At 44.1% G+C, this 22,949-nt stretch overlaps 1 protein-coding gene across 1 annotated transcript; it reads right to left on the bottom strand.

Annotated features, from left to right (window-relative positions):
* Window positions 1-1,122: 1,122 nt before the first annotated feature.
* Window positions 1,123-21,887, bottom strand: cep120 (centrosomal protein 120). The gene is made up of 20 exons (XM_020653541.3): window positions 21,641-21,887; window positions 20,348-20,504; window positions 20,035-20,149; window positions 19,755-19,899; window positions 18,553-18,701; window positions 17,830-18,027; window positions 17,517-17,741; window positions 16,954-17,179; window positions 16,671-16,875; window positions 16,116-16,265; window positions 14,822-15,004; window positions 14,636-14,732; window positions 13,839-14,018; window positions 13,335-13,424; window positions 13,103-13,195; window positions 12,122-12,283; window positions 11,905-12,027; window positions 11,142-11,240; window positions 2,480-2,625; window positions 1,123-2,346 (listed from the first exon to the last, which is right to left on the bottom strand). The coding sequence occupies exons 1-20, from the start codon at window positions 21,687-21,689 to the stop codon at window positions 2,112-2,114; spliced, it is 3,027 nt and encodes a 1,008-aa protein (XP_020509197.3). The 5' UTR covers window positions 21,690-21,887; the 3' UTR covers window positions 1,123-2,111.
* Between the last annotated feature and the right edge of the window lie 1,062 nt (window positions 21,888-22,949).

The following is a 22,949-nucleotide window of genomic DNA, read 5'->3' as shown; positions in this document are numbered from 1 at the left end:
TTTCTTTTCCTTTTCAGAAATCTTGGGTTGATGGATGATTCTCAGAGAGAGAGTGTGTGTGTGTGTGTGTTCAGGACTTGGTCAGTTTTCAGTCACAGAGTTTTACGAGCTGGAGTTTGAGTTTCAGCTGATAAGATATTAAAGGAGGATTTCACTTTAAAGCTCCACATTTCTTCTTCTGCTGCGTCTCCTCTCCTTATCTCCTCGTCCTCGCGCTGGATGGATGAGTTAGGAACATCTGCACTTTGTCAGCACACACAGATGCAGCTGTGTGTGTGTGTGTTAGCATGTTTTACATGTGATAACACGTGTCATGTGTCGGCCTCCAGCTGCTTCTGTTCTCATCACTCAGCTTCAGCTTCTTTGATCTCCGGCTTTTTTCAAATAAATCACAGTTCATTGGTCTTCTCTTCATTCTTTCCATCGGGCTCCTCATTCTTTGTTGTTCCGACTCGAGCAGGCGTTCACGTGCATTTTACAACTCGGAAACTTGTTTTTCTGATGTTTACAAAACCACATGAATGCACCACTGCTGTCTATCTTCATGTAGTTAGCTTCAACCAATCACAGTAGAGGATTAGCAACAGGAGATTTTCATCAGGATTAAATCAAATATTAGTCAGTAACATTTAAATTAAAGTCGGCTGTTTTTATACGTCAGAACTTCAAAAAGAAATCAACAAAATAACTCAAATAAAAGTACGAGAGCGGATACAAAGACGTTTTAATTTAATATTTCATCACTTTGTATTTGTGCAGCTAAATGTCAATACTGCAAATTAAATCTAATGAAAGAAATGAAATGTTTTCTAGTTGTCGACATCTTTTTTTAAATGTTCCAGGAGAAAATGAGGAAGTAGAAAAGTCAAACATCAGATTTGATAAAATAATTGATTCAGAAGAACACCCAGCAGTCTGTGCTGCAGGTCACAGCAGAGTGGCTTTAATGAGTCTGCAGCGCCCCCTGCTGTCAGACACACATCATCAATACTTCACAGACTGAACACAAAGCCACCAACACGTCTTCTAATAACTGAACAGTTTGACTTCCTGTTTGGCCTCTTCAGGTTCGATAAAGATCTTTTTAAACCTGAAAATGAAAGAAGCAGATTCTTGATCCTGCAGGTTCGAGTCCTTTTAATATCGATGTTTCACAAGTTTGTTTTAACCATCAATCATATATGCCACTTTTCACATTTGGGGTTGTAGCGGTGGGCTGGATCCCAGCTGTCATCGGGCGAGAGGCAGGGTTACACCCTGGACTGTTCACCAGCCAATCACAGGGCATATAGAGACAGACAACCAGCCAGACTCACATTCACACATTTCAGATCCAGCAGGAACAAAAACAAACATGAAGAAGTTCTAACAAAGACGTGCAACATGTTTGTTATTAAAAACGTTTGAATCTTTCCTTTAATGAAGATATCCGTCCAAAAATAATAATAAAAACATCTCTGTGGTACAAACACATGAACATAAATAAACAAACAAACAAACAGCTGTCCGCTCTATAAACACATTTACATCTGTACACTTCATCCCTCACAGTCTTCATGTTCAGATTACTCTCCATCATGGTTCACTGAAGAATATCACGTTTTATCATAAATACAGCTGGAAACGCCTTCATAGCTACGTTCTGTAAAGCCACGCCCACCTGATCCAACATTTATGTTTTAAGGACTAAAAAAACAGAAGGCGTGTCCACCTAGTGTCTTTTGTTCGGCTGTTCAGAGTTTAAGATCTTTCAACTTTTCAGAAAGACGCTGTTGACGTCACCGGCGCTCTTTTCCAAATGTGTGTCGGTCAAACAGCGGCCGTTGTCAACAGACTGTTGTCATAGAGACAGGACAGACGAGCAGACGTACAGCTCCATGCTGCCTGGAAAAAACGTTAGGTGGACTACGGGGCCTAACGGCATGAGAAAATGCCGCTATCAGCTTTGTCTTGGATTTAATGCACACAATTTTTTTGTTCCTAACAGGATATAGATTTTTTACTTGAATTTTGTTCTTAAACGCACACGTTGATTTTCAAAAAAGATGGAGGTTCCTGAGGTCTCAGGTGTGTGTCTGTCTCTTGATTGGTCGGTCGGGTTCCAGCGGTTGTCAGAGGTTTCTGTCCCTCATGGCTTCCTGTATCTGCCTGTTGAGCTCAGCGATGATTCGGTCTTCGTGCGTGTAGACTCCGGTCCTCAGCAGAGTGTCTCTCTCCTCCAGCAGGCGAGCCAGGTGCTCATCAGCGCTCTCATTCACAGTCTGGGAGGGGGCAGGGCCAGAGAGGGAGGGGGCGGGACCAGAGAGGGAGGAGGTGGGGCCTAATCTGTCCTCCTGCTGTTTTAACCTGCCAAAGAAAATGACAAAACTTTTTTTTTAATATCTGAAACAACCGGGTTTTACCAGATTACATTAATTAGAGGATAAGAAAAGACGGAATTTAAAGTGAACCCAGGGAACCTGATCCTGATCTTCATCACCTGTTGAGCTCGTTCCTGATGTCGTCCAGCTCCTGTCTGTCCTGTTGGACCGCCTCCTTCTGCTCTGTTGCTAGGTAACGCAGCCTCATGGCCTCGAGCTCCGCCTGCTGCTTCTTCAGACGCGTCATGGCGTTTTCCTGCTCACGCTGCAAACACAAAAAACACACAAGATAGAAAATCAAGTTGTTAATACAGAGCAGCTTCCTTTAATTCAATCTGAAGAGCTTTCTTTAAAAGTAAAACGTCGCCTCGAGGTCGCTCTCAGTGGGTTCTAACACGCCTGACTCGTCAGCTGATCTGATCTGGACTCAAACATTTGAAAACAAGCCTCTGACCCCGGCGCTGAAATGTGTCTGGATCTCCATGCCAAGAAACTATTTTTCCTCATTACACAGAGCAGAGCTGGGTGATAAATGTGTCTGGCTTCACATTTTCATAAAACTTCCCTGAGAAAAATGCTGCAGGAGCCGAAGAATTCACACGAGCGTCGACGCACCGACATGATGAGAACAAAAAAGAAAACTTCATAAAAACGTCCAAAAGTCGTATTTCTCTCCGCTGCTCCGACCGACCTCCAGCTCTGATCGGCTCAGACTTCCTAAAATCACCCAGAATACAGATGTGTGTGTCGTCTGCTGGCGAACAGCGGGACGATAATCATAAATCACAGACACAGTCTGAGGAGGGAAAACAAAAACACTCATCTGTGATTAGAAATCTAAACGAGTTCCATTTAAAGGTTCAGAGTTTTCATTCAACAACCTGCTGGGAAGATCGGCCTCAAAGGGAAATTCTGGTTCTCAAACCTGAGTCCAGTTTGAACAAACAAAGAGTTAACTTAGAGGTGTGAAGAGTTCTGGTTCTGACCCAGTGAACTGAGTCTTCTGGCACCTTTCAAACAGGTTGATGTGACTGCAGCTGGATTTTTCACAGCATCCAATCAAATCAAATCACATCCAGTAGAAGTTGTTGCTCAGATTGTTATTCTGAGTGTTTGACAACATGACAGGGAGGATCCCTGCAGAGTCAGAGCTTTTCTTAACTTTCTGAACCATCTTCTTCATCTTTTCTAGAGGAGTTGTTTGTCTACCTTCGCCTGGATTGGTTGGTTTCTTTTATGATACATAAATATTTACATAACGGTTGACTACTCACCCCCGCTGCTCAGCGTTCACATTAGTGACATCACTCTGTACCATGGTACGTTTATGTGTATGTACTCCGATACAGCAGGGGGCGGTATACACATTAGTTGGTTTGCAAATTCACCAAGAAGCTAAACGAAGAAGAAGTAACCATGGCAACCACTCGCAGCCTGAGTCCGTCCTGCAAACTGTGGATGTTTCTGTTATTTCTGAGACGCCAAAAACGACCCTCTTCCTACGTCCACATCTAGCGTGCAGCTGAGAGGAGGAAACGGGCCGTGCTGCGCCGATACAACAGTTTTTGAAGCAGGGGGAGCTTCAAGCGGACTTATGCACACCGTACGCGAGCACACATGAATCGTAAACCATACAGTCCTCTTCAAGCGGACTCGTGCAAAGTTCCTGAGTACGGTACGAGTACGTTTGGTTTGTGTTCACACTGATCAAATGAACCGGACTTTGGGGTCAAGCGTACTTACTGGGTACTCCTGACCCGGGTCCCCGATATGAAACCAGCCTTAGACTAGCAACAACTTTGAGTTCTTTACTCTGATTTGGCTCAGATGCAAAAAAAAAAAAAATTACACATCAGAACTACATTTCCCTGCGTCAGGAAGAAGAAATCAACCAGAAAACCTGCCACTCTGCAGCCTGCAGGAGTGAGAAGGTGAATGGAGAAGCTGAAATCTGTCCGAGTGCGTTGGGCTGACGCAGAGCAGAACGAGCAGCCGGCTGATTCTGGATGTGAAAACTAACATTTTCACATTACTGCTCCACTCACACACACACAGAAACCTTCCATTTTCACACGGCTGATCACCTCACCTCCAACACACACACACGAGAACACACACACACACACACAATCTCTCATGAACACATCATTCACACACACACACACACACACACACACACACACACACACACACACACACACACGGGCGGTGTGTTGACACAGGCCGAGCTCTCTGTGGACCATTAGCAGTCTGTATTACAGGCCGTTTAAAGGCTAATTACTAGAAAAACAAACATGCTAAACATTTTCTCTAGTGGCCACTGCCAAGGACAACCTGAGGCCGAGTCCTGAAACAATTAGAGGACGAGGTGATACCGAGGCCTCGACGGGGGAGAGAGAGAGAGAGAAAAGCTACAAAAACTCTCCTGCAGCAGAGTTTCACAGTTACGTCATGAAGCTCCCAGCAGCTAAAGCTAACACGATCAGAGGAAGACATCTGTTCAGTTACTTGTGAAGGTTCCAGCGGGTTTTGTTTTTTTGTACGTACGGCTCTGGAGGTCTTTATTTTCAGCTCTTTTAAGAGTTGAACTCGTTTACTCTTGGTTTTTAAAATGTGTATTGGGCACACGATGACGGCGCTAAATAACGTAAGAGACCATCACAAACGTTGTCTGGGGTCATTGATCGTCTTAAATCATCAATCATGGAAACCTCCGCCAACGTAACCACGACCTACATTTTCCTGTCACGTTCAGTCCAGAAACAGACTACAGGCTCATTTATTCTCCACGTCCAATCAGCATTCAGATACTGACAAAGCCTTCTGCCAGTCACTGTCATCATTTCATCCTGTTTCTGAAAGCTTGTGGACACGGACCAAAAGCTGCAATACCACTGGAAACCGTGGGGGGCAGTGTGGAGCAGAATGAGCCAGACGGGCAATTACCAACGAAGAAGAATACTTTTGAGGAAAGATTGTGTGAGTTGGTTAGGGACTATAAAAATCCATGATGTCAGTTCGCCCGGGCTCAGACAGCCAACCACAACACAACGTCTGGGCGGGAGATCGGGCAGGAACCGTGAGCCAGTTGGAGGGCAGCGAAGGTGAAGTGGCAGGCCGTGAGAGACAGCGCCTTTTAGTGGATTTATTTTCTAACGTACATCCCAACATACAGGACGCCTGAGATGACATGGTTAGAGGTGGTTATGGGGCACTTTTCTCGATTCAGCTCTCGGTCAACGACTCGAGGCATGAGAAGAGAAATGAAAGTGATGAAAGAAAACAAACGAGTCAAGAGGGTACGGACAGAAGTCTCTCCTCTAGAAACGCTGTTACCGTCTCCTTATCTTCTGACATTTTCTCAAGTCGAGGCAATGACCAACACGTTCAGAAGAAAAATTATAAAGAGGGTATAAACGCTGCTGGTTGTATATACGCTGATTTGGAGTCGGCTGCTCAGTTCGGTGTGAACGCTGCGACTTTTTGGTCCTGACAGCAGCGGACAAAAACACGACGCAGCAGTCAGTTTCTGTCGCAGCTCGTTCTTTGTTGGTGTCAACCGGCCTTCGGAAACGTGGGCAGACATCGGCGAGTTCACGAGACGCTTCTACTGAGCTTTCAACGCACAAACGACGCACAACAGAGCTCCTCCTCCGCAGACTTATTCAGAAGACGACATCAACCTCGTCGCTCCTCAATCGTTCAACTTCAAACAGATGATGAAAATAATGCAAAAGTAGACAAACTGTGAGCTTCTGAGAGACGACGGCAGACCAGCGAGGAAGTCTAAACGAGCTGAGTGGAGTTTCAAGTCAGTCCGGGGGTTTATTTTTGGGGGGGGATGGATGACCTCAGATTGACTTCTCCTCCCCCGTCTCTCTCTCTCCCTCTCTCCCCCCCCCCCGCCTTCCCCTCCATTACTCTCCTTCACTTACAGACTTACAGAGGTCAACAGCTGGGGGAGGACGTCTCGCACAAACACTTTCATCATCGCTCACACGCGGACGCACTTCTCAGCTCACATCAAGTTTTCTGAGCGGCTCTCCACCTGGGGAAGTTCAGCGGGGAGTTTTTTTTCACCGACTGAACGAGGGTTTTTTTTGGGGGGATGTGATGGATAAAACATGAAGGGGAACAGGGACCACTGGGAGTCTCAGTGGAGAAAAATTAGTTTCCGAAACGGCTCGAATCATGGGAAAATATGGAAAATTATAAAATGTCTGTTTAGTGTAAAGAGGCGGACCGACTGGAGCGGAGGAAGCTCCACACCTGAGAGAGTTTTCATGCTCCGATGTAAAGTGAATTATGACATTATGTGAAGAGGAAAAGAGTAAATGAGTCTTACAGATCCTGTTTTCTAACTCTTCTCATGACGGCCATTAAGTTATTTTTAAAACATCAGTCATTATCAACTTATAATTGGATTCATTTAATAACTGTACATCGGTAAGTATCGTGCATGTCCAACAGAGACTGTTAATGATCGTTAAACTTCTTTTGAGACTAGATCCCATTGAGAAGTTTCAGCTTCTTAAATATCTCTTCAGCTGGCCGCTCTCAGCCGATCCCCGACTCCACCTTCAACAAGATTAGCTCGTCTCCTCTCAGGGTGAAATATCTCCACAGCAGGATTGTATGTGTTGTGTTAGGGACGTTAGGGTCCGTGTTTTCAGGCTTCTCCGTCGGGTTTTTAAAGTGATAAGTCAGAGATAAGACACACGGGAGTGTAACAATGTGGAGTGTTTATCTGAGATAGAGAGAGAGCTGCTCTGGTCCGAACACGGCTTTAACATGAACCTCACAGACACATAACTCACTGTGGTGCTCTTTCAGTTTCATACTTTAAAATATAATACCAAGATAAAGCTGTTCTTTTTACGAGGGTATCATAACCTAAGGGCCGTCCTCCAAAATTAAAACTCCCCATGCTTCAACATCTGACAGCTAACGAACACACGGAAAATAAACGCAGAAAGCCAAGACGGCTCACCACTCAGGATAGTTCAGGGCCATGTTCACTGAAAACAGGATCATGTTTTGTTTCTGTTTTCTGCGTTCAGGTGACAACCTTTTGATAACTGCCGTGCAGAATCGACCAATGATGCTGTAGTAAACATGCCAGGCCAGTAGTTGGCGCTGTAACATTTTAATGAAACCACACATGCATGTGCACAAACTCTCCTTCTACAGAGCGATGAGAGGTAAACGTATAAAAATGACTAACGCAACAACATTTGTGTGGACAGACCAAGCCCCCAGGAGGTGCTCCGGCAATTGAAGCCAATTTAGCATAGTGGCCGAATCTGGTATTGCAGCTTCAGTTTCCCATGAATGTTGACTGGAAGTGTAATGAACATGTGTGAGAAGTCTCTGTTTTTAGAGAAACTGCATGTTGCCAGTTTACACGACAACAGGGACAGTTCTGTTTTCCAAACTTTGTGGTTGGGGCACCAGATAGCCTAGCGGTTTTGACGCATGCTCCATGTTGTGGAGGCTATAGTCCTTATCGTAGCGGCCGTATGTTCGAATCCGACCTCTGCCCTTTGCTGCATGTCATCCACCCCCACACACTCTCCTCCCAATATTTACTGTCTGTCTTCAGCTGTTCAATCCAATAAAGGCAAGAAATCCTTGTCTTGTAAACAGGGCCAACGTCTCCTGGATCAACTTTCATTTTGTATCTCAGCATGCTTGAGCAGTGAACTGGTTTCTTGTAATACACGATGAATGGGGGGGAATTTCCACTGGTGCCAGGCTGCTTGTATTGTGAGACGATGGCAGCTGCACGTGGGGTAATGACGTGAACATGACTGTGTCTCAGCATTTTCAACAGATATATTGGTCGTACAGGTATGTAGGATGCAGCCGGTATAGAAAGTGCTTCTTCTACACCGGATCAGTTAACAGACTCCTTTCTCGAAGACTCAAAATATTTTTTTCTGCCTCTTGGTGAACTTGGCTCAGAAAAAACAAACAAATAACTGTTTTGAACTTTTGTGTAATATTCCATGAAGTCCCCCCCCCCCCCCCCCCGACCCTTCCCGTCTGGAGCTCCAGAATATTCCAGGAATGAGCAGTGGGAACCATCAGACGCTCTCCACTGAGACCAGTAACACTGACGATCCCTCGCTCGACGCGTTCTTTCCCTGTGACGGACAGTTTTACACAAACATCTTCATGAGAGACGACAGTTTTAGTCTGGAGGCTCCTCAGGGAACTAAACCCCAAACTCTGACAGCGTGGGTGTTTTTCAACCGACTAAATGAGCAACGAGAGCGCCGACTCCCGGGTCAGCACAGAGGTGAAAGGTCTGAACAGAACCACCGGTCAGCATGGCCTGCTTTAGTCATACCGTGTTTCACAGTTGACATATTTCGCAGACTTTATTACTTATCCGTCTTTGGGGTGTTTTCTGGATTACATCATAATTTAGAGCTTTAAGAAATTTAAAAACAACTTCTCCCTCCTCAAAAACCACCCGTCTAAACTCGGGCTCTTGTGTTTTCTGTTAAAGTGTGTCTCCAGAACTCCCCGCCCGTCTTGATTTCAAGATTTCATACAAAAGTTTCATAACCATTTCCCAACAGAAAACTTCTTAAAGAAACAGTGCGCAGACTAAAATATCCCCAAAATCTGGTGCATCAGACGCACATTTAAATCCTATTTTTTCATTCATTTTCTGCGTCTCATACAGCAGTGCGACCGACAATATGCTGACACGTGCCGTCGTTACCACTAGTGCATCCCTCGCCATCACACACTACACGCAAGGTGACACGATTGAAAATGTCATCCCGATTAATTGTGTGTTGCACGCTGCGCTACAAAGCGACAAAGTGGAACACTGTTCAGTAAATAAACCTTGCAGAGCCCTCTTTTGATTGAGTATAGAATCGTCACTCCCCTTCCTATTGGCTGGAGATTCTCCGGAGAATATCCTGAGGCGTTCTCACATCAGCCCACTCGGCCTTGCTGAGGATAAAGTACTACAAGTGTGACAGGAGAAAATCCGAGCGAAAAATTCAGCTGTTTGTGTTCACACATTCAGATTTCCTGCTCAGGCTTCTTTTACAGACGTTAATGAAATCTGTTTTTTCTTCACAGACTATAAAAAAACGACAACGTTGAGTTCTCTGCTGAATCATGGAGCGACTAAAGAGCCACATTTAGCAGAGAGATTTTCCACTGGGGCTTTAAAAACACCACATTCAGCTGCTCCACTCACGACTTTAATCTCTTTGTCCCAATATTTTCGCCTTGAAAAGACCAACTTAAGCTCCTTGTCTCAATATTTTGAATGGAAAAGAGCGAGTCCCACTCTCTGATGTGGACATTAATTCTCATTCGGCCTCGGGCTTGCCTTCACCTCCAGGGATAAAAAGCACATTATTCCAAAGACAAGAATTTTTATGATCCGACTTGGGCTAAACAGCACGCCATGCGAGGCGCTGAGAGGAGAGAATAAAGAGGTGAGGAGAGGCCGAGAAAAACCAAACAAGAGCCGGCTTTAAAACCCGCAGAGCGCCGAGACGGACGCTCGTGTAAACACTCGCCTGATGTTTTATAAAAAAGAGCGAGAGTGAGACGTCTGAGCAGTTAGCGCCTGGCTAGCTCATTGCTCAACACAATCCAAGGGATGATTAATAGACGAGGGGGGGGGGGGGACTCAGAGACGAACCCCCTCAGAGTGAAATAAATCACAGCGTGTTTTCTTAACAAGGATGTGGCACTAAGAGAGAGAGAAAGAGAGAAAGAGAGAGAAGAAAAAGAGTGAAAACAGTCAACAATGACGGACAAAGACGAGAGAGTTATGAAGTGAAAGAAATGAAATGTGAAGCAGGAAAAACAAGAGTGCAAAGGTTATAGAGAGAAAGAGAGAAAGTTAAACAAAAAACAGGAAAACAGAATTTAATGAAGGTAGAGAAGGGCGGGGGAAAAGGTGAATACACGAGTTATGAAATGATCTAATAGATCGAAGGTCGAGGAGGACTTAGTGATGAGGGGAAAAGGTCAGAAAAGATAAACCAGGAAATACAGAGAACATAATGGAGGGAGCAGAGGGAGCGATTGAGAGTTAAAAGAGGATAGAAGAAGAAGATTTTGCTAAGTGAATTGTAAAAAAGAAAACACTTGAAAGGTGGTGAACGGGGGAGACGGGGAGGAACGAGAGGGAATAGAACAGAAAGACGCTCAAAGAAGAGCAGAAGAGAGTAAAAATGTGTGTCAGGTCCTCCAGCTGGTTCACGTCAGTAACAGTTATTCGTTTTTAAGATAAGCTTGAAGAAAGTGTGTGTGTGTTTACATAAAACTTAGACTGCAAAAAGCCCCACTTAGAGCTGAGAGAGAGAGAGAGAGAGAGAGAGAGAGAGAGAGAGAGCTAAATATTTTACTCAGATCTAAAAACACATCTGTTTCTCAATCCCTCGACTTTTCCTTTTTCCTCTTCTTTCCTTTCTCTCTCTTTTAAATCTTTTAAATCTTTAGGATTTTGTTTCTTGTTCATTTGCTGCTTTTTTTTAACTTGAATGTAGGAGATTCTTATTTTATAATTAAAGGTTCAAGCTTCATGTGAAGATTTTTTAAAGACTTTTCTATTGCCCAATCGCCAATATTACGCCATAGCGGCATCATTGTGAACGCACAAAGAAGGTGATGAAGGCTGAGCTTTGTGACGGCACCATTGAAAGATCTAAAATAACAAATATAAGATCTTTTCACAGTCACGTTTGTTCTTCACTGAAAAGGACTGAATAATAATAATAATCAAATAATAACCTGTACCTGTTTGAACCTGGCCAGCTCTTTTAAGGCTCGTCCCCACTGCTGCTTGTAGTGAAGCTTGGACTTGGTGGTGGACTCCAGCTTCCTCTCCAGCTCCACCTGAATCATCAGAAAACAAGAACATCAGTCACGCACATCTGGACAGCAGCTCCTTCAGCAGCCACAATACTGATGTTTAAGATCCAATCGAGACATCCCCGAATACTTCACGAGACCGACCGATTAGTGACGAACACAGTAAGGGTCTGTGTCTGTTAACAGAGCGCGCTTTTAGACGACCTCTGTTCAGAGTGCTTCTCACAGGCACTCTTTGTTGCTAGGCTACAAAATGTATCGTCTGCTTCCCTCGGTAGGGACAGGTCAGGTCTCTGTGTGTTTGATATTTTACTTTGTTCGAGGAAACTTCACAAAGAAAACATGAAAACGATGTAAATGAATCGTGTTAGCAGCAGCTCTACACCCGGAAAATGTTCGCTCAAAAAGACGAGTAAGCGTATTTTCTCTCCTCTATCGTTGTAGACAAAGCTGATATCAGAAGTCCCCCCCACCCCGTGCACAGCCAGCCTACGTTCTCAGGTGTCTGTCAGTTGCAGTAACACACACTGAAAATGACTTTACTGTCACTTAATTGAGAGCGAACAACTTTTTAATTCCCTCTTTCAGCAGATTTTTCTCCGACTATAACTCTGATTTCTAACTTTACACCTGAGACGAGAAGTACTGATTAGTTATGTCTTCATGGGATGTAGGAAGAGCGGATCACCTTCTCCAGAGTGAGCAGGTTGATCTCTGACTGCAGTCTGAACTCCGGTCTGACGTTCTGTTGTTCTCTGTAGAGCTGAAACTCTTTCTCCAGCTGTTTGTATCGACTCTCTCCGTCTGCAATCTGAACGTCACACACAAGAGTTAAACCAGAGGGATCATGTATCAGCGCCTCTCTCTCTCTCTCTCTCTCTCTCTCTCTCTCTCTGTGTCTGTACCTGCTGCAGCAGCCGGCCTCTCTCCTCCTCCATCAGACGGACTCTTTCTCTCTCCAGCGCCGCCCGGTGGTCAAAGTCCTGCTGCAGCCTCCTGCTGCTCTCCTGCAGCTCCCTCTGAGTCAGATCGTGTTCGGCCCTCAGCTCCCTCTGCAGCCGCTGAGTCTGAACGCACCATGAGGGTAGAGTGAGTAGAGGGATGATGTTTAGATCATTTTATTAATCTGACTGTGCAGTAAATACATTTAAACTTCAGTACAGAAATAGAGCACAATTACATTATTTTAGTGCAGGAGAATAGCATGTTTCGTTTTCTCCTCTCACAGCAGATCACTACAAATATTCCTGGATTGAATGCAGCATGTGATTTGCTCCGTCCTGCAGCAGCTACAACATGCAGTCTGTTGTTGTGGTGAAGTTAAGCTCACTGTTTTTCACAGAGTTTTCACAGAGTCACGATTCAGTGCCACCAAAATGTTCAGAACTCTGGCTAATACACATCACACCCACCCTGCACTCACTACACTGGCTTCCTGCCTCACTCAGGATCGAATATAAAATCTCATTACTTACCCATCAATGCATACTGCCCCTCCATACCTTAAAGAACTGCTCACCCCACAAACCAGCACAAGACGCCTCTGATCTGCCGCCACCAACTGCCTCCAAACCCCCTGGACTAAGCTCAGCTCTATGGGGGGCAGAGCCTTCTACTACTAGTCTGCCGCCCCACGTCTATGGCTTCCTCTCCCTGACCCCCTGAGGACCCCACATACTGTGGACTCCTCTATTAAGGGTTTCCCTTTAAAAAAGCCTTTCCCTAAAACCTTTGCTTTTACGTTTTATTCCAGTTGTAGCATTTTCAGATTTCCTTCAAATGTAAAGTGCGTTATAAATAAAATGTATTATTGTCATTGTTACTAATAAAGATCCTTTAGGGTCGGGTCGGCACCCCAACAGAAGAGTAAAAAAGGTGACTCTGACCTCCAGCTCGGCCTCCGCCATCTGTTTCTCTCTTCTCTCCAGATCACTCAGAGTCTTCTGAAGCTGCTCCTCCAACACGTTATACTCCACCTCCTGACAAGTGGAGGACAAAAAGAGAGGAGAAAACAGGAGCTGTCAGACGTTATTACACTCACATTGAACTGTCCCATGAGTTTATATGAAGAGGGAAACTTTGCTGTAAATCTACTGAGATGTGTTTATCACTCTCCACCTTCTTCTTCACCAGAGCTTCTCTCTCTCTGTCTCTCCTCCTCCACTCCTCGGCCAGAGCCTGCATGTGGCTCAGCTCCTTCTTCCTCAACTGAAACAAACACAAACAAACACACACATAAACACAAGAATAAACACAAAGTAGTTTAACCCTTCAGTCTCTTCAATAGAAACGGTTAATCTGTGCCTACATTGGTGATTTTGCTTAGCTTACTGTAAAGTCATTTCCTGAATTATTGCCAACTATTTTGATATACCTACAATCTGTTTAGCCTAACCTAAAGGTTTATGCAAGTCTATAAACCTAAAAGCATGAATAAACGTTTTTAAATTGAGTCATTTTGATGTAAAAAAACAAAAAACAATGCGAGTGTAGAAATGTGGAAAAAAACCCTTAAAGGAGCAATATGTAACTCTGACACCTAGTGTTTAAAATGGGTACTGCAGTCCAAATACTAAACATTAGATACGGTCACCTACTCTCATGTTTCAGTCCTGAGTTTACCTGATCGTCAAACAGATCCTCCTGCTCCTCCTTCCACAGCTCCAGCTCCAGGGCCGCCCGGTACTCCAGGGTGTCTCTGGGGGCCGCCGTGGGGTCCAGCGGGGCCGGGTTCTGTGTGGGAGCAGCGGGTCTCAGTGGTGCAGGGTGGGGGGGCGGCTGTGTGGGGACGGCAGGCTTGTTCTGAAGACAACAGAATAAAGATGGGTAAAATATCTCCACGTTAGGCCGTATGAAGGTTTATACTCTCTGTGTTCAATTATTAACATGTCAGGAGTTTTTCAGTTTGTCATTAATCTCTAAACGTTCTTCATTCAGCAGTAATATGTCCCTGATATTCAAACAAACATACATTAATAATGTGGACGACTGTCTGCTCAGCTGGGATGCTCCGCTTCGCTGCAGACTGACAGAGAGGACTCAGAGCGCCCTCTGCTGGACAAACTGCATGATGACAGTATTTGTTTCTGAACTTTATGTTCTGTAATAAAACATGTCCTGTCTGTGATTATTGGGAAAAACAAACACTGATATAACTAAAACTAATATAACCAATATCTCTGTAATAGACCCACACCTGACACGACCTGATAAGCATTTATATCTTCAGTTCAGTGCAGTGTTCAGAATGGTTTAAAGGCTTACTACTCTACTGTTAATATTGCATACTATACCTTTAAAATAAGAGCTTTTTTATGCATGGGACAGATGTGGTCTCATGTTTTATAAAAATAAATAAATAACAAAACAGAACATCAAACTAACACACACACAGACACAGACACACACTCCTGTCTCACCTGTGAAGAGTCGGACACGATGACTTCTCTGGCTCTAACCAGTCCCAGGTCCTCCAGAGTGGCCACGTAGCTCAGCTCTGCGACCTTCTCCGCAGGGCTGAAGGACGGGAAACACGTTTATTGATCACTGAAAAAAGTAGCAGCTCGAGATCAGATCAGTCGGAGAGTCAGTGCTGCTTTTCTCACCGCTGAGATGTGACCACGGGGATCCGGTCCTGGTGCGTCTGTCTCCAGCCTTCCTCTCCCGTGGATGCCATCAGTGGGCTCTTCTCCGACCTCAGCAGATGAGACAGCTGGACGGAGGCTCGTCCAATCAGCTGGTCTCTGCAGGTGGAGTCTCTGTGCCACACCTCCACCACCAAGGGAACTCTAAAAACACACGCAGTTTCAACACACTGCACACTGATCATACACAGTCCTACAGCGCTCTCTGGTGGCCTTTGGGGATTTTACATGATGTCGTCACAACATCCGTGTGAAGTTTAACTGTAACAATTTAACAAAACCTGTACTGTTCACAGACATGGATCGCCTTTGTCCCACCACTGGAGACACATTGAAACTCTTTTTGTTGAGTGAGCTTAATAATACTTCATAGAGTAGAATAAATCTGGAGAGCAGAGCAGCTACACATTAAAACATATCAGTGTTCAGATCTCATCAGTCATGTAAGGTTAAGGATGTTTATCCGAATCGGTTTAAATGACTTCTTAAATACAATTTAGCTTCATGAGGGACTCTCTAGCGCCTCCCAGAGCTCCGAGGCTCAAACTGGCAGAAGAGAGGATGTGATATATCTGCTCGTATCTCCTCGCTGTCTTCCTCGTCCTATCAGTAAATCATTGAGACAGAGGCTTCTGTGGTTTGCCCACTATCAGGTCTGCTGTCGACACGATCTTAGAAAGTTTGTTAGAAAGATGTTTATAGACAAAACATTCAGATCAAGAAGAAAAAAAAAAAACGTAAAAATAAAGCATGAACAAAGAAATGTTGCATTTTTTAGTAGTCAGTCATTTTTCTGTTTCATCGACTTTTGGATCTTTTCCTCGACTTTGATCTGATTTCGTGGCTTAAATAAAGTATATTTTGATTCATCTTTTCTTTATTTATTTTTTGGCTTTTTGTGCCCTCATTCCAGAGATAGGACAGCGGAAATCAGAGTCGGAAATCAGGGAGAGAGAGAGTGGGGAATGACATGCAGGAAAGGAGACACAGGTCGGACTCGAACCCGGGCCGCCCGACTGGAGGACTCCACACATGGGGCATGCGCACCAACCACGCGCCACCAGCGCCCATCATGATGAATCTTTTATTTACTAAATCAGTTAATGTCAGATGAGATCAGGACACTCTATCCACATGTGTGTACGATTTAAGCATGAATAAAAAGTTTCACCTGCATGTTCGTGTGTATGTGTGTGTGTGTGTGTGTGTGTGTGTGTGTGTGTGTGTGTGTGTGTGTGTGTGTGTGTGTGTGTACCTGAGGAAGGTGTCCTGTAGCTGTTGAGGCAGAGCTGCGAAGTCGAAGGCGCAGTACGACTGAGGCAGAGAAACCTCTGTGTTCCTCTGCAGCTCAACGGGAGGGTTCGTCATGATCGGAGCTGCACTGCCAAAGAACTGATAGGAATATCTGCAACACGACAAACACACATAAACAACAATAAGAACGCTGCTGATGAATCAACGGGATGTGTGTGTGTGTGTTCTCAACTCTGTCAAAGCTTACAAGAGACTAAGAACATGTTTCTGTAGATCACTGCAAACTTGTAATTCACAGAAAGATTTAATTTGATCTTTTTGTGAACAGTTTGTCCTGAATGTTTGTAAAAAACAAGCTCCTGGAGATGATCTGGATTTGTTTTTTTTCTCCAGATTGTAGGAGCGACATTTGTTTGTTGTTTTGTGTTGACCCTGACTTCAGCCGTTTGAAATCCAGTTCTCATTATATGTGTAAAAACTGTGATTACAAACAGAAGAAGAACGCTCTGCTCGGTTGATTCAGGTTCAAAACCTCAGAGAAGATGAAGTGGTCTACCTGAGTGTGGCGTTGATGGGGTGAGTCAGGCTGAGGCTCCTGAGGCTGCGGAGGTCCAGAGAGAAGCAGAAGTGATGGGCGGAGGAGGGGATGGACACTTTGGGAGCAGAGACGCTGACAGATGACGCTGCGCCCTCTGCTGCAGCTTCAGTCTGACTCTGCTGCTGCTGCTGCTGCTGCTGCATGGGCGCCTCCAGATCTGCAGCTGCATTAACATTCAAGATGAAATATTTACTCTCTGTCAGTCTGATTTAAAGGTGACGTGTAACGTTTCCAGCCTCACCTGCCAGGTCTTCTCTGTGTCGAAGCTCCTCTAACAGACTCTCTGCTTCACTCTCTGTGTGAGACGAAGCAGGAGGAAGAGGAGGAGCAGGAGAAGAAGAGGCAGGAGGTTTTCTGAGTGGAGAGGAGCTCAGAGGTCTCTGGTCTGCAGGAGGAACAGAGGGAGGAGGGCGTGATGGAGGGTTGGACTTTTTCTGACCTCCTCCTGCTTCTTTACTGCCCAAAGACTGCAGAAAAAAACAGAAGGTGAAATGTCAGTATAAAGTGATGCTCACACTACACGAGAGCTTCTGTCTTTGTTAAATAAACTGGGTTATGTATGAGCAAAAACCACGACTGTTCCTTTTCTCTCTGCACTATTATCACTCTCTCTCCGACTGCATGAATCACTCACAATGTCATGTAACAAGTCAAACGGCGTGCCTTTCTCTAAGGTTAGTCTCAATGTAACACATTATAATTTTATCTTTGCAGTGAGGAGACTGATGGTGAAAAGGAAAAAAGTAGAAGATTTAGTAAGTCTCATGAAATAACTAAAATAAACCTTTTGCCAGGAGTGTGTACCTGTGGTTTGACCTCCTCCCTCCTCAGAGTAACAGCGACCCCTACAGTCGGCTGCAGGTCTGCAGGCAGAGCCGGCAGCGTCTGTTTGATGCGTTTTGGAGGTACGAGGATAAACGCTCCCTCCACAGTCGCCGCCTTAGTCTCCAGGTCGACAGACACATTGGACAGAGCGGAGAGAGAGACGTCTGTACTGCCCAGAGAGTGATTCCCACAGCACAGGTGGATCTGAGGAGGACCAACAGGAGCACACGATAAATAATAAGGACAGATAGGAGGATAAGAAGTAATGATGCGATGTTCACTGACGTCTCACCTCTAAACCGGGCTGCTGGGACAGGAAGGCCTGGAGGATCTGTTTGCTGCTGCGGATGCGCACAGAGGCGCGCTCCGGCTCAAAGTCTGGGCTCAGCAGGTTGTGGAAAGGCTCACTGGTGATGTCGTTACTGAGTAAAGAGTAGTAGAAGAAGAACTCGGAGCCCTCTGCAGACAGTTTCATCGTGCTGGGGATCAGCTGAGAGAACAAGGAAACATGTTTCGTGTTCCTAAGGCCTCGTGGAAATGTAATCCACGTATGTACAAAATATAGTGTAACTTCAGTTAGCTCGCACCGCTAACACAGCCATGTTTTTTTTTTGCTCGTGTTGGTCTGTTGACCAATCAAAGACCGAATATGCGATCACTTGACACAGAAATACACAATACAAACTGATTTCAATGGATGGGGGGAAAGGAAATATAGCCTATTAAATGATCTTTGGATTTTATGAATCGATAGCAGAATCAAATTTAAATCAGAAAAGCGATTTTCTTTTTAAAACCCATCCAATTTGTTGTTATAAGTGAAAACAGATGAAAAGCAATTATTAGTGACAGCGAAAACTTCTTTCATTAACCTCCAGATATGATCCATCTGATTTATTTATGTTGTCATGTTAGCTTCATCACCTGAAGACACAACAAACCTTCAAATCCTGGTCACATCACAGGTTGCTGGAATTATCAATCAGAGGTCAGAGGTCAGAGGTGACGTGTTTACCTGTTCCAGTTTGGTAGCGAAGGCGACGGTGACGGAGAGGACAAACATGTCGGAGCAGAGATCTGCAGGCCCGACCTGATGGTAACCCTGATCTGGGATCAGTGTGGCCTCCAGCTGCTCAGGGAGGAGATCAGTTACCGCAGGAGATCCTACGACGACAGAACACAAAGATTTCAAACAACAGATTTAAACCTTACAGAACATCAGGGGGTAAACAGATCCTTCTTTACAATAAAAACAAATCCAGGAGGTGCAAGAGGTCATGTAAGAACCAGATGTAATCAAGTAGGTAGTGTTGTAGTCGAGACTTGAGACCAAGACTGATTTCGAGTACAACACTAGCCGAAGATTCAACCGCCCTGTATCTATGCAGAAAACTACGTTAGTCATACTTTGATGTGCACCTGCTCAGAAATGTCACTATGCATTGAAATGATGCAGCCTGTGATTGGTCGACTGGGTAGCATTGTATTTCCTGCATTTACAACGTTTCCCGTTTTGCCGCCATTGTCAATATTCTGCAGAAGGAAGAAACGCTACAAGTTAACGCCAATCAACGGCTGCTCAATATTTATCATCTTCATCTCCAACATAACACGCTCAGTGTCAGTCGCCATGGTTTCCTGTACACAAACAAGCAGAGAACGCGGCAGAGCTGCCGGAAACCGTGGATGTAAATAAGCCTAGAAATCCCACCGCCACCTATTCTACATTTCATTCAGCAGAGCAGTTTCAAATCCTTCCACCATTTCCAACACACCGAATGTAAGAAATGACCAAACGAGTGTCAGTTATACGTTGTAAAACACAGAATCCAGTAACATTAGGTTGGAAAAAAAAAAAGGAGTTTTGGAAAATGTAAACAGATTTTAAAGTTAACTTCTGCTCGTCCTTTTATCAGCGCAGGAAGTGTCTGATAATGATCGTGTACTTAGTGTTACATTTAAACACACTAAACATGCTCACACAGAATCATAACACTTAAACAGAACAGCACAGAACTATTATTGTAGTACTTATTATCAAGATTAAAGACACTAAAACCTGAGAAGTTTGGCTTTTAATTCAAATTATCATAAAATAATATTTTAGATGTGTCCGTTGAAGCTCCAAAATGAGATTGATGTTTCTACAGAAAGAAGAGAAATACGTAGAAGAGAGAGCAGAACATGAAATCAAACGGCACAGAAGAAGCAGCTGACCTTGTCGGGGCGGGGCCTTCTTGGCTTTGAACCTATCAGGAGAGGGTTCGGACGGTTTGGTGTCCTTCTCCAGCAGCATGCTGAGCAGGAGGGCCGGCCTCTGTTTGGTGTATTTACTGCTCAGCAGAGAGTACCAGCGCGGCTCCTGAGACACACACACACACACACACACATTGACACTCTCATGTCAGGCCTTCCTCAGATTGCATTTAGCTGGTCGCAGTCAACACAAACACGATAACACTGAGAGTAAAAGATGGGAGGAGGTGGAGATGTTTACCTGTTTGACCTCCTGCACAGATCGGAGGTCCAGCACGATGTAGCCCACGCTCTCTCTCCTCCTACTCACAGAGTCGATCGCAAAACACTGAAGCTTGATGGGAGTTCTCTGCAGCCTGAGGGGAAGAAACGGTCATAAAACCTCACAATGATGACACAGCAAACTATTTAAAAACCATCTGGCAAACCGGGGGGGAATCCAAAACCGTTGTGTGGGGGTGCCTTGAATCCAGAGAATTCAGGACCAGAATGTAAAGTTAGAGGGAGGGACATGTTCAGCTGACAGTAAACATGTGTGGAAGCTGCAGACAGACCTGTGTTGGTGCAGCGTCCTGCGGTCCAGCTCCCAGGCCAGCTCGGTGCTGAACTGCGGCTGCTCTCTGTGCTCCACTGGGTCTGTGGCCAGCTGCTCGCCATCGAAGCTCGCCTGGACCATCAGACTGAGCCGCGGGTTCTTTGGAAAGTGACGACCTAGGGGAGGAAAGACGAGTGAACTTCCAAGTGTTTACAGAGAAGCTGCTGGAACGATGACTAGAACATTTACAATCTGAAGCCGCTTCATCTCTGTGAGTTCAACTCACAAAAGATTTTACAAGTTGACTGTAGATGTGTTGTCCAACAGAAGCTTTAGCACATCACAGAATATCCTGATGATGCATATTTACTGCTTACAATAGAGTAATCAATGAGGAATAAAAAAATCCATCAAAAATTGCGAGAAAACTCTGCAAACTGTCTAAATTGCACAAGCAAGTTGGATTTGTGCAATTTAGACAGTTTGGAGGACTGCATCCTTTGGCCATTAACTATGAACTGCCCCTTAACTAAGTGCCTTTGACGTCTACATTTGTTGCCATGGTATCGAAAAAGGTATCTTGATTTTGATGAGTATTATATCGACATGTCTGGTATGGCAACATCTACAACATGTAACTTTACAATATCAAGCTGTCATCGGCTCTGGACGTCTTCCTGTCACAGTTTAAACATATTCTTGATTGGAGGATTGAAGGGTTGGTGGCTCCTCCCTCTCACATGCAAGTGACAACAAGTCCCCTCCTGAGGGTCTGAGGGGGGGAGGGGGGGGGGGGGGGGCTGCTGCCAACAGCTTCTGCCCTCCTCAAAACTACCAAAATCATTTCAGGGATATTTTCATTAAAAGAAAAATCTAAAGGGTTAAAATCCTAAAAATGATTGAATGTTTTACAGTTTTGATCAGAGCTGAAGATGTTGAAATAATATTCATCTGTTCTGTTTTTAGGAGTTTTTTGGAAGTTGACATTTTCGTCCTTAATGACGTCAGAGGGAAAGTAACTCAAACTGTCTGAGGGTTTTAACTTTAAAACTTTAAATTAAATGTTAAATAAATAAATTAACTCTACTTCAGGTCGGCAGCAACAGGCTGATTTTAAATACGACACTAGTGAGTTAACAGATGTTTACTGGTTCTGTCAGTAATATAATAAGTAGTTTTATGTGAATTTAACACCGCCTGTGTTATTTTTGTTGATATAAAGTGTTATCTTTGTTGATATAAAGTGTTGTCTTTGTTGATATAAAGTGTTATTTTTGTTGATATAAAGTTAAACAGGTAATAATCTGCTCACCTTCCAGGATGGACACAACGATCAGCAGTTGGTCTGTTTTCGCCGCCATGATGACATTTGTAACTTTTAAACTCTTTATTCCAGCGGATAAACTCTTCTCTTCTCCTTCGCTTGATTCAGAACATATTCATAGGACATACAGCTTCAGTAGATCCTGTTGTTTTTAAATCACTCGGACGCTGGCTGTCCGTTGCGGGGAGCGATCAGCCGCTTTGTTGTCAAGCTTTGGCGCCACCCATTTTTGTGTTAAGAAGCGGAAGTGATGACGGAGGCGCGTCAGTGTTTTGCGCCCCCTGCTGGTGGGAGGTGGAACTGCACGGCATTGACTTAAAAAATACTGTCTGATGAGAGTATATTACAATATTTCTGCCATTGCCAATGGATAAAATCAATTGATTTGTTCAAAATATATAAAATATCTAACTTCTCATCGCATGGCATTATGAAATATTTACATTGGATACACCAAATATTATCTTTCGCAAAAAATAAATAGTTATGGCCTTGCAAATTATTTCCTCAGGTTATGCAAATAAGAACTTTATAAAAAAAAAAATCTAGATTTAAATAAATAAAAAACATACAGTATTAACCATAGCTAAAGCACACTATTTCAAATAAGCCCACTATAACTGCTTTAGCGTTTACATAATTTACAGATTGGGGTGCAAAATAGACTAGGGTTTATGTCATACACTCTATGTATACAGGCAGCAGTCCTCATCGCAGCCGCCGTGGGTTTCAATCTGACATTGGCGCTTTGCTGCATGTTATCCCACACTCTCTCCTCCAGACATTTCCTGTCGCTCTTCAGTTGTCCCTTCATCCATTAAAGGCAACACACCCACCAAGAAAACTTTATGTGAATAAATACAATTATTACGGATTTAAATTCATCAACATTTGTGATTCAATTCTAAAATATCCATCATTCTTAAAAGGGTAACTCTGCATTTTATTGTATCACTAATCAAAATAAAAACCTAACAATTTTTATTTTCAAATGCAAAATAATGGAATATCAAACAAGCGATTAAAAACGTGATGAATTGCGATTTAATATTCTAAAAGTTTGAATCAATATATTCACATTTTATATTTAATGCAGAGAGGCTGTTTTTGTAACCTTTTAATTCTTTGGTACCAAAACTTTCTGATTTGTTGAGTAAACCTTCATAGTGTTATCATAACATGCTTGAACATCCATCCATTATTTATACCGCTTTTTACCTTTTGGGGGCTGAAGCCGATCCCAGCTGTCATTGGGTGAGAGGCGGGATTACACCCTGGACTGTTCACAGGGCTGACA

Source organism: Labrus bergylta, chromosome 2, assembly GCF_963930695.1.
Source record: "Labrus bergylta chromosome 2, fLabBer1.1, whole genome shotgun sequence".
In the NCBI taxonomy this organism is placed as follows: domain Eukaryota; kingdom Metazoa; phylum Chordata; class Actinopteri; order Labriformes; family Labridae; genus Labrus; species Labrus bergylta.
This window is presented reverse-complemented; position numbering and strand designations above follow the sequence as displayed.

Excerpts from the sequence above, each read along its gene's own strand:
- cep120 (XM_020653541.3), bottom strand. The coding sequence starts at position 21,689 with ATGGCGGCGAAAACAGACCAACTGCTGATCGTTGTGTCCATCCTGGAA. Across the intron at positions 18,702-19,754 it reads GAAGGCCCCGCCCCGACAAG|GATCTCCTGCGGTAACTGAT; the intron begins GTCAGCTGCTTC and ends CTGTCGTCGTAG. Across the intron at positions 2,626-11,141 it reads AGCTGGCCAGGTTCAAACAG|CGTGAGCAGGAAAACGCCAT; the intron begins GTACAGGTTATT and ends TTGTGTTTGCAG.